At 40.3% G+C, this 16,865-nt stretch overlaps 1 gene segment (V, D, J or C); it reads left to right on the top strand.

Annotated features, from left to right (window-relative positions):
• The first annotated feature begins 15,776 nt into the window (after nucleotides 1–15,776).
• Nucleotides 15,777–16,360, top strand: LOC120103435 (immunoglobulin heavy variable 3-74-like). The segment is given in 2 exon segments: nucleotides 15,777–15,920; nucleotides 16,038–16,360. Coding segments are annotated over 2 exon segments (369 nt in total).
• The last annotated feature ends 505 nt before the right edge of the window (nucleotides 16,361–16,865 follow it).

Raw genomic sequence — 16,865 nt, 5'->3', positions numbered from 1 at the left:
TCTTAATTCTTATAAAACTTCACAGAGGATAATTAGGACATGAAGTTAAGGAAAGAACTTGAAAGTGGGAAATGAATCAGAAACCATGAAGAAACTTGTCTGACCACTGAGTCTCCTTGGTGGTTCTACATCCCTTTTAAGGCAACTCAGGAATGCAGAACCACAGATGACACCAACTATATCCACCTGGGGTATCATGTATTGTCTTTTAAAAGACTACCTCCACAGATTTGCCTGTAGACCAATGTGATCGATAGGTTGTTTATTGTTGTTGTTGTTCTTTTCTTTTGTTTTGTTTTATTTTATTTTTTCAATTGAGGTTCCTTGTTTGTTGATGACTGTAGTTTGTATTGTTTTGATAAAATACTAGCCACCACACAAATTAACAGTCTGGTATTGTCCTAGCAACATGACCAATCAAATGAGTTTTGATTTGTGAACTACATATAAGTAAACAAATGACTAAAGAAAGATATTAGTAAGGATCCACCTCTGAAACTTAAGAACTTTACAAATAATGTGTGAATTTATCATTAACTCATGCTTTTGCTAATGACTTTTTCCTAGTATCATTATTATAGAGAGGTTTATCGAAACACAGCATTATGGGATAGAATAGGGACACAGATTATCTCTGAAGTAACCAAAGACAAAAACACGTGAATAAGTGAACTTATATCACATTCTCCAATATAGAATAGAAAGGTGAATTTATTTATATAATACTCCTTTCCAAATTTTTGTAACCACAATGAAAATATCAGACAAACACAAGATGAGATCTACTGAGAATAAAGTCTGAGAAATATCCTCCTGACCCTCAAAGTATCAGAACAAGTGGAACACAGTACTAATACTATTAATGACCGTTAAACGGATGGCTTTCTCCCTGGTCTGCAACCACAGCTGCTCACAGTACAAAGATTATGTGCAATGAAATAAGAAAACAAAATGTGTGGACTCCAAGGCCAAGTAATAGATCCACATTCTTGGAGTCCTAGCAAACAGGTTGTGATAGCTCTGTCCTTCTTTTCCTTGGGGTTTCTGTTACCTAGGCATGAGGAGAAACTCACCAGTCTTTTACTCACTATGGTGATCAACACCCAAAGCCACAAGGTTCCTCATGTTCATGCCTACCCTCTGCTCCACTTTGTCTGATCACTCAGTGATCTCTGGCTTACCTTTTACTTCAGTTAACATAACAATCTGATGTCATGCTACTGATTTTGATGAATGGTTATGAACAGCTGATGTTTCCTTCACTCAGCAATGCATAATCATATTTAGAACACGTTTATGTGCTACAAACTGAAACAAGAGACAAACAGAGAGATATAAAACTACATTGATACAGAGAAACTGATATAAATCAGGAGGCACAAAGACTAGGTCCCAACTACAGTGTCCCTAAACAGGAGGGTTAAGTCACTCAGGCTACTGACATAGGACCACACCAGTGTCTTGGATCGGCTCTCAGATAAACCTTTGAAACAAAATGGACTAGATATTTGTGAACTGATTTCTTAAAAGTTATTTCTTCTTCAGTAGTGATGAGACTAAGGTGAGTCCACAGAAAGTGTTTTTTTTAAACAGTTGATTCCTCATATACAAAAATGTATAAATATATAGATGGAAAACAATTTGATGACTATTTGCTAAGTAATAATTGTACAATTTTTGCACACAATTGAATAATCATTGCTTCTATATTTTTAGTAAAACAAAGGCAAATAATACATACTTATCCTGATATTTATGGTTCTCAATTTATGTGAAGATAACATGAAAATCAATTGAAATCCAAGGCTAATTAAAGTCTGTGGTTTTGCATCTTTATTCTCAAACCACCTTGTGAAGGATTTGTCACTAGTGCTATGCTGAAGGGAATAATAAATATAAAAATCTAAAAAAAAATAGAAAAGAATCCAAGAGAAAGCATTTCTGAGGGAACAAAAAAAGATCATCAATTCCATCCTACATCATCTAATGCAATTTACAATAATATACATTTGCATTGAAGACAAGGGAGTGGGTTCTACTTGTAGTCCATGAATAAAGATTCACCTACTACAAACCTCCTTATGCCCCTGCCCCCTCCTTTCTTTGTGCCCAGTGCCTGCACGATGTGACTAATAATTTCTGTTGTTTTATTTAGAATTGGAAATTCTGAGTTTTCAGCTCCATTTTTTCTAAGCACAAAGGTAATTTCAGGCACATGGAGAGGAAACTAGAAATTCTGCCCTGCACTCCCTTTTATCATCTCAGGATCTGCCCTCAATGCAAAGCAGGCCTCAGGCTCAGACTGAAAACCAAGGTCTACCTGAGGAGACCTATCTCTTTCTCCATAGAGCCTCCATCAGAACATGGATGTCCTGGTGCTGTTGCTCTGCCTGGTAACATTTCCAAGCTGTAAGTCTTTCAGAGTTTCTGGAGAGGGAATCAGGCACTTATTCTATAGGATTAATGACTAATGGTGATGTTGCTTGTCCCCAGGTGCCCTGTCCCAGGTGCGGCTGAAAGAGTCAGGACCTAGACTGGTGCAGCCCTCACAGACCCTGTCTGTCACCTGCACTGTCTCTGGGTTCTCAGTAACGAGCTATCATGTAAGCTGGGTTCGACAGCCTCCAGGAAAGGGTCTGGAGTGGGTTGGAGCAATATGGAAAGGTGGAAGCACAGATTATAATTCAGCTCTTAAATCCCGACTGAGCATCAGCAGGGACACCTCCAAGAACCAAGTTTTCTTAAAAATGAACAGTCTGCAAACTGATGACACAGGCACTTACTACTGTGCCAAACACACAGTGAGGGAAATCCAGTGTGAACTTGCACAAAAACTTCCTACAGGGATTCTTAGGACCAGCAGGGGGGGCTGAGGTTCCACAAGTTCCTTCCAGCATAACTTCAGAATCTAGGAAGTTATGCCCTAAGCTCTTTGAGCATGGGGTTTAGTGGACTCTTCTTCCAGCCGTGAAATTCTCTAGAACATGCTCTTCAGTGTCATATTCTATTAAACTTCTTGTTTCTTCAAGAATTACTAAATGGTTCTATAATCAAACAGTATAAAATAAGAACAAATTATTGAGTTGATATTTATGAAGAAAACTCAGTGAAACACTGTGGTTGAGGCCAGCATCAAGATTTGGTAATGTATTGTTTCATTTATGACTGCAGTTTTAGTATCATTTCTACTGTTTACTTAAATGATGTTTGATGACAATTGCATTTAACATAAAGTTTTCAAATACATGTCCACAACTTAATGATGAAACAATTAGGACTTTGAGTGCTAACTCGTGTTATCTTCTTTCCATATATAAAGAACACAATACATTGTTATTAACTGTGACCAATATCCATGCATATTATTATTGAAATAATCCTTTCCATCTAACTGGCTAGTGTTCTCATTCTACCCCATCTAAGCTATGACCTGCGGCATGGGGGTGGGCAATGAGAGCCTGTTAAGGTTGATCTAAGGCTAGAAGCCCCAGAGACCCTGAAGGGATGGTAGGAGCTTTGCCTGCTCCTAGCCCCAGGCCCCTTTCTGTAAACCACAGTCTTCCGCATCCCCATCCCCACCCACAAAGAGTTTTGTGGCCATCAGTCACTTACAAACAAAACCTCCAAGGCCTTGTACATGTAGGTGAGATATCCGTGAACTCTCAGACCAATACTATAGGAAGCACCCACTGTCAGATCGCATCCCAACCCAAAAGTGTGTATACAGATTTCATCCAGAAGGAATAAAGATGCATGAGAAACAGTTTGCCTTCTGAGAACTTCTGTCATAAGAGCTGTAACACCACAACCAGGGAAGATAACTTCTCTCACAAAATGCTGCAGGAGCTCCCCTGAAACCCAGTGCAGCATCTTGGAGAAACAGCAGCAGCAGCAGCAGAGGAGGCACAGTTGCCTCAGAGACAATTCCCACTCCCAGCTCATGCCCTTTACCCTTTTCATAAACACTCCCAGTTGGCCTGGCTGTGGATCTCTGTGGAAAGCTTCCAGTAAACAGGCCCACAATCAGCCTGCCTTTATTTTTTTTTACTTTACTTCAGATCAGTTTTGGGGTTCCATTTGACAAGATGTTTTATTGTTCACTTAGAACTCCTCTACTGGTGACTTTTCCAAGCTGTAAGTATTTCAGGCATTCTGGACATGGAGACAGGCTTGACTCCTATGCCATGTTTGACTGATGGTGATATTGGATGTTCCAAGGTGCCTAGTAGAGGTACAATTGAAGTAGTCAGGACCTGACCTGTTGAGGACCTCACAAAGCCTGTCTCTCACCTGCCCTGTCTCTGGCTACTCATTAACCATCCATGGTGTCCATGGTATACACTGGGTCTTCCAGCCCCTAGGAAAGGTCTGTAGTGGATGCCAGCAATGGGAAGTAGTGAAATCAAATTTTATAATTCAGATCTCAAATCCTGAATCAGCATCAGCAGGGACACATCCAAGAGTCAAGTTTTCTTAAAACTGTACAAATGGAGGAGGGTCCTGCTCCTCCATTGCTCGTGGGATTTAAACTGATGAAACCACTCTGGAAATCAATTTGAAGGTTCTTCAGAAAATAGGACATAGGTCTATGAGCAGACTCAGCAACAGCACTCTTAACAGATGAAACTTACTGTGAACAATGTCTGAAAAATATCCTCCTAACCCTCAGAGTATCAGAACATAGCATTAATACTGTTAATGACCATTAAATGGATGACTTTCCCCCTAATGTGACTGCTCTGCAACCATAGCTGCTCACAGTACAAAGATTATGCACAAACAAATAAGAAATGTGGGGATGCCAAGGACAAGTAATAGATCCACATACTCAGAGACCTAGCAAACAGATTGTGATAGCTCTGTACTTCTCTTCCCTCCTGTTTCCATTACAAATGCATGAGGAGAAGCTTTCCAGTCTCTTACTCTCTATGGTGATCAACACCTCAACTCACAAGGTTCCTCATGTTCATGCCTGCCCTCTGCTCCACTTTGCCTCATCACTCAGTGATCTGTGTCTTACCTTTCACTTCAGGTAGCATAACAACATGGTATTAGGCTACTGATTTTTGTGAATTGTTATGAACAGCTGATGTTCCCTTCCGTCACCAATGCATAATCATATTTAGAACACATTATTTATGTGCCACAAGCTGAAACAAGAGACAAACAGAGGTATATAAAACTACATTGATTCAGAGAAACTGTCATAAATCAAGAGGTGCAAAGACTTAGGTCCCAACTACAGAAACCCTAAATAGGAAAGCTAAGTCACTCAGCCTACTGACATAGGACCCACATCACTCTCTTGGATCTACTCTCAGATAAACCTTTGAAAAAAAATGGATTAAATATTTGAGAAATTCTTTCTTAAAAGTTATTTCTTCAAAAGTGATGAGACTAAGGTGAGTCCACAGAAAGTGTTTTTTTAAACAGTTGATTCCTCATTTATAAAAAGTATAAACATATAGTTGGAAAACAATTTGATGGCTATTTGCTAAGTAATAATTATACAGTTTTTTGCATACAATTGAATAATCATTATTTCTATACTTCTATACTTGTTATACTAAAACAAATGCAAGTGATATGTACTTATCCTACTGATATTTATGATTGTCAATTTATAATAAGATAACTTGAAAATCAATTGCAATACAAGGCTACTTAATGTCTGTGGTTTTGTATCTTTTTTTTTAAAGGAAAACGATTCAGTAAGTTTATTCTCCTGCTGAAACAGCTGCTTCATTTCTAGGGAATAATGCTCTTTATTGTCATATATAAGATGTCGATAGACTGATGAACACATCTATCAAAAACCCTCTCTGGTCTCCTAGTCAGTATCTTGTCATGACTCAGGCAAAACATGCCCCTTCATGATTATAACTATTTTTCAGGATTCTTGTCCAAAGCTTCCTTTTCTTCTCTGCTAGGATAGTTCTTCAGCCTCTTAACTAGCTCCCCAACCTCCTAACCAACTCCTCAGCTACTAACTAAATATTCAGCATCCTAACCTGCTTCAGAATCCTAACTACCTCCTCAGCTTTCTAACTAGATTCTCAGACTCCTAACAAGAGCCTCAACCTGCCAACTAGCTCCTCAGTCTTCTAACTATGTGTGTAGCCTTCTAATGACTTCCTCAGCCTCCTAACCAATCTCTTAGCCTCCCACCTCGCTCTTCCTCACCTAACTATCTCCTCTGGGATGGTGCCTTCAAGTGGCCTCCCCAACTCCATCAAGCTGACAAATTCTCCTGTTTTCTGTACATAATGGCACTTTGTCTGTGACTCCATTCCTTTAAGTAACCCGTTATTCTGCCAGTTCCCCATATACATGATTAACTCCCCATTAGTATGAGAGCTGCAGGAAGCAGAGTTGCGGATTCATGATCAGTGAACTCAGTCAACCCTATTTCTGATGCAAGACATGGCAAGGTAGCAATTAATATTTGAGATTAAAGCCAGTCTCTTGTCCATACTTACTGGATTCGAGACTAAAGAATGGTATTGAATTTATTTGAACCTTGATTACAGGTACACTTGATGGTACAAACAGACAATCCTGGCACTTGGGATGTAGAAGGAGGCATTTTGGGAATTCAGCCAAACTCATTCATATATCAAATCTTAGGCCAGCCTGGACTACATGACACATTATCATTAAAAAATGTCTCATTTTTTTTATTAACTTGAGTATTTCTTATTTACATTTCGAATGTTATTCCCTTTCCCGGTTTCCGGGCCAAAATCCCCCTAATCCCTCCCCCTCCCCTTATTTATGGGTATTCCCCTCCCCATCCTCCCCCCGCACTACTAAGGATAATAAATGGAAAACCCAACATAAGGAGGCAAGCTACACCCTAGAAAAAGCAAGAAACTAATCATCTTGGCAACAAAACAAAGAGAAGGAAAGCACACAAACATAACCTCACATCCAAATATGAATATAACAAGAAGCAAGAATCACTATTCCCTAATATCTCTCAACATCAATGGTCTCAACTCCCCAATAAAAAGACAAAGATTAACAAAGTGGATATGCAATGAGGTTCCTGCATTCTGCTGCCTACAGGAAACACACCTCAGAGACAAAGACATACACTACCTCAGAGTGAAAGGCTGCAAAACAACTTTTCGAGCAAGTGGTCTGAAGAAGCAAGTTGGAGTAGCCATTCTAATATCGAATAAAATCAATTTGCACCTAAAACTCATCAAAAAAGATAAGGAAGGACACTTCACATTCATAAAAGGAAACATCCACCAAGATGAACTCTCAATTCTAAATATCTATGCCCCAAATACAAGGGCTCCAACATGCGTAAAAGAAACCTTACTAAAGCTGAAAACACACATTGCACCTCACACAATAATATTAGGAGGTTTCAACACTCCACTGTCATCATTGGACATGTCATGGAAACAGAAATTAAACAGAAATGTAGACAGACTAAGAGAAGTCATGAACCAAATGGACTTAACAGATATTTATAGATCATTCTATCCTAAAGCAAATGGATATACATTCTTCTCAGCTCCTCATGGTACTTTCTCCAAAATTGACCATATAATTGGTGAAAAAACAGGCCTCAACAGGTATAGAAAGATAGAAATAATCCCATGCTTGCTATCAGACCACCACGGCCTAAAGCTGTTCTTCAATAACAATAAGGGAAGAATGCCCACATATACATGGAAGTTGAACAATGCTCTACTCAACGATAACCTGTTCAAGGAAGAAATAAAGAAAGAAATTAAAGACTTCTTAGAATTTAATGAAAATGAAGGTACAACATACCCAAACATATGGGACACATTGAAAGCTGTGCTAAGAGGAAAATCATAGCTCTGAGTACCTGCAGAAAGAAACAGGACAGAGCATATGTCACGAGCTTGACTGCACACCTAAAAGCTCTAGAACATAGAGAAGCAAATACACCCAGGAGGAGTAGAAGGCAGGAAATAATCAAACTCAGAGCTGAAATCAACCAAGTAGAAACAAAAAGGACCATAGAAAGAATCAACAGAATCAAAAGTTGGTTCTTTGAGAAAATCAACAAGATAGATAAATCCTTAGCCAGACTAACAAGAAGACACAGAGAGTGTGTCCAAATTAACAAAATCAGAAATGAAAAGGGAGACATAACTGCAGAATCAGAGGAAATTCGAAGAATCATCAGATCTTACTACAAAAGCCTATATTCAGCAAAACTTGAAAATCTGCAGGAAATGGACAATTTCCTAGGAAAATACCAGGTACCGAAGTTAAATCAGAAACAGGTAAACCATTTAAACAACCCCATTACTCCTAAGGAAATAGAAGCAGTCATTAAAGGTCTCCCAACCAAAAAGAGCCCAGGTCCTGATGGGTTTAGTGCAGTATTCTATCAGACCTTCATAGAAGACCTCATACCAATACTATCCAAACTATTACAAAAAATTGAAACAGATGGAGCACTACCGAATTCCTTCTATGAAGCCACAATTACTCTTATACCTAAACCACACAAAGACCCAAGAAAGAAAGAGAACTTCAGACCAATTTCCCTTATGAATATCGAAAGAAAAATACTCAATAAAATCTGGCAACCCGAATCCAAGAGCACATCAAAACAATCATCCACGATGATCAAGTAGGCTTCATCCCAGGCATGCAGGGATGGTTTAATATACGGAAAACCATCAACGTGATCCACTATTTAAACAAACTTAAAGAACAAAACCACATGATCATTTCATTAGATGCTGAGAAAGCATTTGACAAAATTCAACACCCCTTCATGATAAAAGTCCTGGAAAGAATAGGAATTCAAGGCCCATACCTAAACATAGTAAAAGCCATATACAGCAAACCAGTTGCTAACATTAAACTTAATGGAGAGAAACGTGAAGCAATCCCACTAAAATCAGGCCCACTCTCTCCCTACTTATTCAATATAATTCTTGAAGTTCTAGCCACAGCAATCAGACAACAAAAGGAGATCAAGGGGATACAGATTGGAAAAGAAGAAGTCAAATATATTTTTTTAAAACAAAAGCCTCTTAGGAGGTTGAACACTTCTATAGGTGCTTCTCAGCCATTCGATATTCCTCAACTTAGAAATCTTTGTTTAGCTCTGTAACCCACTTTTTTAATCAGTTGTATTTTTATTTATTTTTTCTCCATCTTTATTAACTTGGGTATTTCTTATTTACATTTCAGTTGTTATTCCCTTTCCCAGTTTCTGGGCCAACATCCCCTTAACCCCTCCCCCTCCCCTTCTTCTTTTTTTTATCTTTATTAACTTGAGTATTTCTTATTTACATTTCGATTGTTATTCCCCTTCCCGGTTTCTTTGTTCTCATGGCAACTGGTGAAGCAGGTGCCACTATAGCTGTTCTGAAGGGAATAATGAAATATAAAAATCTAAAAAAAAATAATAGAAAATAGTCCAAGAGAAAGAAATTCTGGGGGAAAAAAGATCCCCAATTCCATCCTACATCCTCTAGTGCAATTTACAATGATATACATCTGCACTGAAGATAAACTAACCTGTTCCACTTCTCTTCCATGAATAAGGATTCACCTACTATAGACCTCCTTATCTCCCTGACCCTTTTTTTGCTTCCAAGGCCTGCACAGTGTTACTAATACTTTCTTTTATTTAGAATTGGAAATCCAAACATTAACAGGGAAAAATTCCCGAATTTTCAGCTCCATTTTTTCTAAGCACAAAGGTAATCTCAGGCACATGGAGAGGAAACTAGAAATTCTGCCCTGCACTTCCTTTTATCTACTCAGGATCCTTCCCCAATGCAAAGCAGCCCTCAGGCTCAGACTGAAAGCCCAGGCCAACCTGAGGAGCCACATCTCCTTCTCACTAGAGCCTCCATCAGAGCATGGATGTCCTGGTGCTGTGGCTCTGCCTGCTGACATTTCCAAGCTCTAAGTGTTTCAGAGTTTCATGAGAGGGACTCAGGCACTTAATCTATAGGATGAACGATTAATAGTGATGTTGCTTGTCCCCAGGTGTCCTGTCCCAGGTGCAGCTCAAGGAGTCAGGACCTGGTCTGCTGCTGTCCTCAGAGACCCTGTCTCTCACCTGCACTGTCTCTGGGTTCTCACTAACAAGCTATGATGTAAGCTGGGTTCGACAGCTTCCAGGAAAAGGGCTGGAGTGGATGGGAGGGGTATGGATTGGTGGAAACACAGAGTATAATTCAGATCTCAAATCCCGACTGAGCATCAGCAGGGACACCTCCAAGAGCCAAGTTTTCTTAAAAATGAGCAATCTGAAAACTGAAGACACGGGCACTTACTACTGTGCCAGAGACATAGTGAAAGAAGTTCAGTGTGAACTTGCACAAAAACTTCCTACAGGGATTCTTAGGACCAGTAGGGGGCACTGAGGATCAACAAGTTCTTTCCAGGATCACTTCAGAATCTAGGAAGTTCTGCCCTGTTTGAGCAGGGATTTTCATGTTAAAGAAATGGACACTTCTTCCAGTCATGGAAATTCTCTAGAACATGCTTTATAGTGTCATATTCTTGTTTCTTCACACAGTAGAAGAATCATTAAATGATTCTATAATCTAACAGTGTAAAAAAGAACAAATTATTAAGTTGATATTTATGAAGAAAACTCAGTGAAACGTTGTGGTTGAGGACAGTCTCAAGATTAGGTAATACATTGTTTCTCTCATGACTGCAGTTTTAATAACATTTCTATTGTTTACTTAAATGATATTTGAAGACAATTGCATTCATCTTCTCTAACACAAAGTTTTCAAATATATGTCCACAATTTAATGACGAAACAATTATCACTTTGAGTGCTAACTCATGGTATCTTCTTTCAGTATATAAAGAACGCAATACATTGTTATTAACTGTGGCCAGCATCCACACATATTATTATTGAAATAATCCTTTCCATCTAACTGACTAGTCTTTTCACTCTACCCCATCTAAGCTATGATGTGTAGCATGGGGGTGGGCAGTGAGAGAAATCCTGGTAAGGTTGAGCTAATGCTAGAAGACCCAGAGATACTGAAGGGATAGTAGGAACTTTGCCTGCTCCTAGCACCAGTCCCCTGTCACTAAACTGCAGCCTTCTGCAGCCCCACTCTCACCCTCAAAGGGATTTTTGGCCATCAGTCACTTATGGACAAGACCACCAAGCCCTTATACATGTAGATGAAACATCTCTTACCTCTTAGTTCAAGTCTATAGGAAGCAACCACTGTCAGATCCTAACCCACCCCAGAACTGTGTATAGATATTTTCTTCAGAAGGAATAAAGGTGCATGAGATGTACTTTGCCTTCTTAGAGCTTCTGTCATAAGAGCTGTAACACCACCACGAGGGAAGATAATGTCACTCACACAACACTGCCGGGAGCTCCCCTGCAACCCAGTGGACAATGCAACATCTTGGAAAGAAAGCAGCTTCAGCAGCAGCGGCAGTGGCAGTGGAAGCAGAAGCAGAGGCACAAATGTCAAAGAGGTGATTCCCCTCCTTGCTCATGCCCTTACCCCTTTTCCTGAACCCTCCCATCTGGCCTCGCTGCAGATCTTTGTGGACAGCGTCCAGGACACAAGCCCCCAATCAGCCTGTCTTAATTTTACTTAGCTTCAGATCGGTTTGGGGGTTCGATTTGACAAGATGTTGTTTTATTCACTTAGAACCCCTCTACCTGGTGACTTTTCCAAGCTGCAAGTAATTCATGCCTTCAGGAGAGGGAAAACGCCTTGACACCTATGACATGTATGACTAATGGTGATGTTGTATATCCCATGGTGCCTTCTAAAGGTACTAGTGAGGACCTGACCTGCTGTAGACCTGACGGAGCCTGTCTCTCACCTGCCTGCCTCTGGCTACTCATTAACCATCCATGCTGTCCATGATGTACACAGGGTCTTCCAGCCCCTAGGAAAGGTCTGCAGTGGATGCCAGCAATGTGAAGTAGTGAAGTCAAATTTTATAATTCAGATCTCAAATCCTGAATCAGTATCACCAGGGACACATTCAAGGGTCAAGTTTTCTAAAAACTGAACAAACTTCAAACTGAGGACACTCCTCCATTGCTGGTGGAATTTAAACTGATAAAACCACTCTGAAAAGCAATTTGAAGGTTCCTCAGAAAATTGGATATAGGTCTATATGAAAACACAGCAATAGGATTCTTAGAAATATGACTGTAAGTTGCCCCACCATGCCACAGGGCACATGATCCACTATGTTTACAGCAGCCTTACTTGTGATAAACAGAAGCAGTAAACAACCAAGGTGTCCCAAGACATAAGAGTGGATACAGAAAATGTGGATCATGTATACAATGGTATAGTATTCCGTTATTAAGGACAAGGTCATGCTGAATTTTATAGGCAAATGGATGGAACTACAAAAAGATCATCCTGTGTGAGGAGACTCAGACCCAACAAGACATGCACTGTATATACTCACTAATAAGTGGATATTAGCAAGAGAAAGGTACAGACTACCCAAGCTACAGTTCACAGAACTTGAATAGGTCAACAAGCTGAAGGGACTAATGGTGGAAGCCTCAGTGCCGCTTTGGAGGGAGTTAAGCAAACATAAGGGGGAAGTAGGGAAGGCCTTGTTGGGGGAACAGGACAGTGGTGCGAGGGTCTGGGGGTGGTGGTTAAAAGAGAGGGGAACTTGAACTGGTACTGTATGGGGTAAAGAACTGAAGTCCTGAGGGCGAGCAGAAAGTATGGAATCAGGCAAGCTTGGGAGTTAGGAGGTTGGGAGGACCCTCCAAAATTTACCAGAGACCAGGGAGGTGACAGACCCTTCAGAGTCAAAGGGGGGACCTTAGAAAATGGAGTTAGGTAACTTGTAGAGCCCACCTACAGCAGAAACACTGAACATCAAATGAGGGATGGGGATTTCTATCCCATAGTCAAAACTCTGACTCCTAATTGCTACTGTCTGAAAGAACTGCAAGGACAGAAATAGAGAAAAGCATGAGGAAAAGAAGGTCCATTGACAGAACCAAAATGGGATCCAGATCAAGGGGAGGCCTTAAGGCTTTAAACTATTATTAAGACTGAGGAGTACTCACAAAAAGGGAACTACCATGACTGCCCTCCGAAAAGCCCCAAGAAGTAGCTGAAAGAGTAAGTTGCATATATTTGTGCCCAACCGAGGAAACAGGTGCTGGTGACCCTGGGTTGAATTAGAGAAAGCTGGAAGAAGCTGAGGATGAGGGTCACCCTATAAGAGGACCAGCAGCCTCCATTAACATGGACCCCCAAGATCTCTTAGACAATGGCCACCAAGCAGGCAGTGTACACCAGCTGAAATGAGGCCCCCAACATGCAGATAGCAGAGGAGTACCAGGTCTGGGTTCAGTCAGAGAAGATGCACATAAACCCCAAGAGACTGGAGGCCACAGGGAGTTTAGAGGTCTGGTGGGGTGGGTGGTGTGGGGATGACCTAGAGCAGACAGTGGGAAGGGGGCAGGGAGGAGTATGGGATGTAGAACAGTTGGAGGATGGAACAGGAATGGAATAAAATCTGGAGGATAAAAAAGGAAAGAAATCTTTAAAAGACCAGGTAAGACTTCACAAGTCTGATGAGAAAAGAAAAGCCATGTTAAAGAGCAGCCTACAGGAGAGAAGGACATGTGGTTTGGACACTGACCCAAACAAAATTGTTTCAATAATAAATTAAAAATCTAGTTTTAAAAATGCACAGAGGACATGCACCCCGTTCTGCCTGTGTTTCATGAATATGGGTTTATTTATTATAAACATTTCCATGTTTTTCTTCCTAGACCTGCAGAGTATGAATCCTATAACTTCCTGTTTATTTATAATTTGAATTGCAGACAGTACTACTTTGGCTAATAATGTGCAGGATCCCAAGGACTTACAAATGAATACCACATGAGGGAGTAATCTCACCTCTGTGTGTTTAGATGACAGGAAGTGATGTTTTCTTCTAAAACCGATTTTTTCATTTCTTTGTACATTTCCTGATTGCAAAATTGCACTGTACATCACTGCTGAGTTTCCTGTCAGAAACTCTGAGGTATGAAGACACATAAAAGCACCTCACTGAATGGTGCTTGAAGCTCACTCTTACCTGTGTTCCTTATCCTATGTGACATCAGCATGGAACCTGTCCTTGAGTGAAAATAGGGACAGAAATTGTGTCTCTCAGATTGGTAAAAATAATTTATTGAGGTACTGTGGGCATCAAAGAATGTCCATTTGCCTGCAGATGTCCTACTGAATTGTCATGTGGGCAAACACCCATTAAAACAGGAAAACATACTAACACCCATTAAAACACTATACAAGCAAACAAACAAACAAACGAACAACAACAACAACAACAACAACAACAACAACAACAAAATACATTCATTGCATCCCTGGAGTTTTAGTCAACATTCCCTCAAGCAATTATGTGAGCCTTTATGTGGCACAAATACTAACAAAGTTATTGTTTTCTGGAGGAGGTCCCCTAACCTTTGTACTGACATTAAAAGAGTTTGCCTGATTTTTTCCCATGAAAGCAGACCGTCCCTGTCTCTGTTTCCTAAGATCAAGACTGATTATCTCTAGGCTTTGCTTCCACAAGGCCAATGACTTCAAGGGTTGGAAATAGATTGTATGCAGCATCTTTCTATCCAACTGACTTAAAATCCATCTGATTCTTTCACTTCACTCAGGACCACCATCCCTACCCATTTATATCATATTTAGTAAAATCTTCCTTAAGCACTCTTTTGAGGATTCATTGATTTAAATTACTCACATATTCAGTAGTTACTGTTTTTCTTCCTTTTAAGGAGTTATATATGCTACCCATATATAATTAAATATGGTTACATTTCTAAACTATTTTCCTTTTCAACTCACCCCTGTATCTTCTCCAAAGTAACCTCACTCAACTTCATGGCAGCATTAAGTCAAGTTAATACAGCCTATAGGTGCATGTTGTAAACACAGGAACTGCAGCAAAGAAAAACTACCAATGACCACATTTCAAAAATGAGTCTTACACATCCAGGAAATATCTATATCCAACATCTCCTCACTGACAGGAAAAGTCTGGCAATAATCGGCAAAAATCCATAATAAGTTATGATTAGCTTGGCCTCTTTTGGGTCTTGTGCGGACAATGGCCATTATGAGTATAGGAATGAAATAGGCACGTCCTGTCCACAAGACATTATTTCACAGTGTTCTTTCCCATGCTTCACCTCTTACAGTCTTTCCATCACCTTTTGCTCCATTTTCCCCGAACTTTGACGAAATTTAAATGTCATGTCAAAGATTATGACAAAAGCTTGAGGACAGCATTCTGTCATGAATAAATAAAATTCAGAAAACTCCCAAGTGTTGTTGTCTCAGAGAATGTGTTGTGCTACCAAATCCTCATAGGTGTAACTTTATGCCAAACCATATTAGGGAAAAGCCATGTGCTGCCCAGACAGAGGAAAAGACTGAGCTCATACCTAGAAACACTGTTATGTGTGGTGATAATTAATTATACATTTATACCAAGGAATTAGGAAAGTATGATAGCATAGAAAAATAGCATGTTCTATGAACATACACAAAAGGAAACTAAATGTATGGTGAATCCTTAACCAAAAAATGTATGTGACTATGAAACTCCCATTCTTTGTCAAACACTGTAGCTGAAAGCAGTGTCTTTGATGTTATATATCTGTGATGATTACTGGGTTCATCCCAGTTCCAACTCTGGAGCATGTTATAGCATAAAGATATGCAAATAAGCCTATTCTGTGGACATGAAAAACAGGTCTGAACTGATCCTGCCTGCAGCTCTGATAGAGGAGCTCAGCCCAGGTTTCCCAGGTCCTTATATTCAGTGATCAGAACTGCACAGACTGCACACCATGGACTTCAGCATCAGCTTGGTTTTCCTTGTCCTCATTTTACAAAGTAATTTATAGAGATGAGATTCTGTCTGTCATGGGTTCATTACAAATAAGAAAAAATGTTATGTTTATTTAGGGATTTTTTTGTGACACTTTTCTGACCAAAACTCTCTGTTTGCAGGTGTGCAGTGTGAGGTGCAGCTGGTGGAGTCTGGGGGAGGCTTAGTGCAGCCTGGAAGCTCCCTGAAAGTGTCCTGTGTAGCCTCTGGATTCACGTTCAGTAGCTATGTCATGCACTGGTTTCGCCAGGCTCCAGAGAACGGGATAGAATGGCTTGCATACATTAATACTGATAGTAGTAGCACCCACTATGCAGAAACTGTCAAGGGCCGATTCACCATCTCCAGAGACAATGCCAAGAACACCGTGGACATGCAACTGAGCAGTCTGAGGTCTGAGGACACTGCCATGTATTTCTGTGCAAGAGAGAGACACAGTGAATAAATGTTACTGTGAGCCCAAACACAAACCTCCTGTAGGGCACCAAGGACCAGCAGGGGGCGCTGAGAGCACACCTAGCTCTAAGACACAGAGAGCTACAGCCTGTGTGATTGTACCCATCCTCCAACCCACTTTAAAATTATTAGACCCCAATTAGTTCCTGTCTAATAGAAATGCAGGGACAAAGATGGAGCAGAAACTGAAGGAATGGCCGAACAGACTTCAGTTCGACTTGGGATCTATCCCATGGGAAGGACCCAAACCATGCGACTATCACTGATGTTATATTGTTTTTGAAGACAGGATCATAGCTTGATTAACCTCTGTGATGCTCTACCAGAAGGTGACTGAGACAGATAAGATACTTACAGTCAAGCATTGGACTCAGTTCGGGGATCCCTATGGAAGAGGTAGAGGAAGGAATGACAAAACAGAAGGAGATGGGAACGCCAGAGAATGACCAACGCTGTCAACTAAATTATATACCTGGGACCTCCCAGGCAATCAG

The sequence above is a fragment of the Rattus norvegicus genome, chromosome 6 (assembly GCF_036323735.1).
Source record: "Rattus norvegicus strain BN/NHsdMcwi chromosome 6, GRCr8, whole genome shotgun sequence".
Classification (NCBI taxonomy): Eukaryota; Metazoa; Chordata; class Mammalia; order Rodentia; family Muridae; genus Rattus; species Rattus norvegicus.
This window is presented reverse-complemented; position numbering and strand designations above follow the sequence as displayed.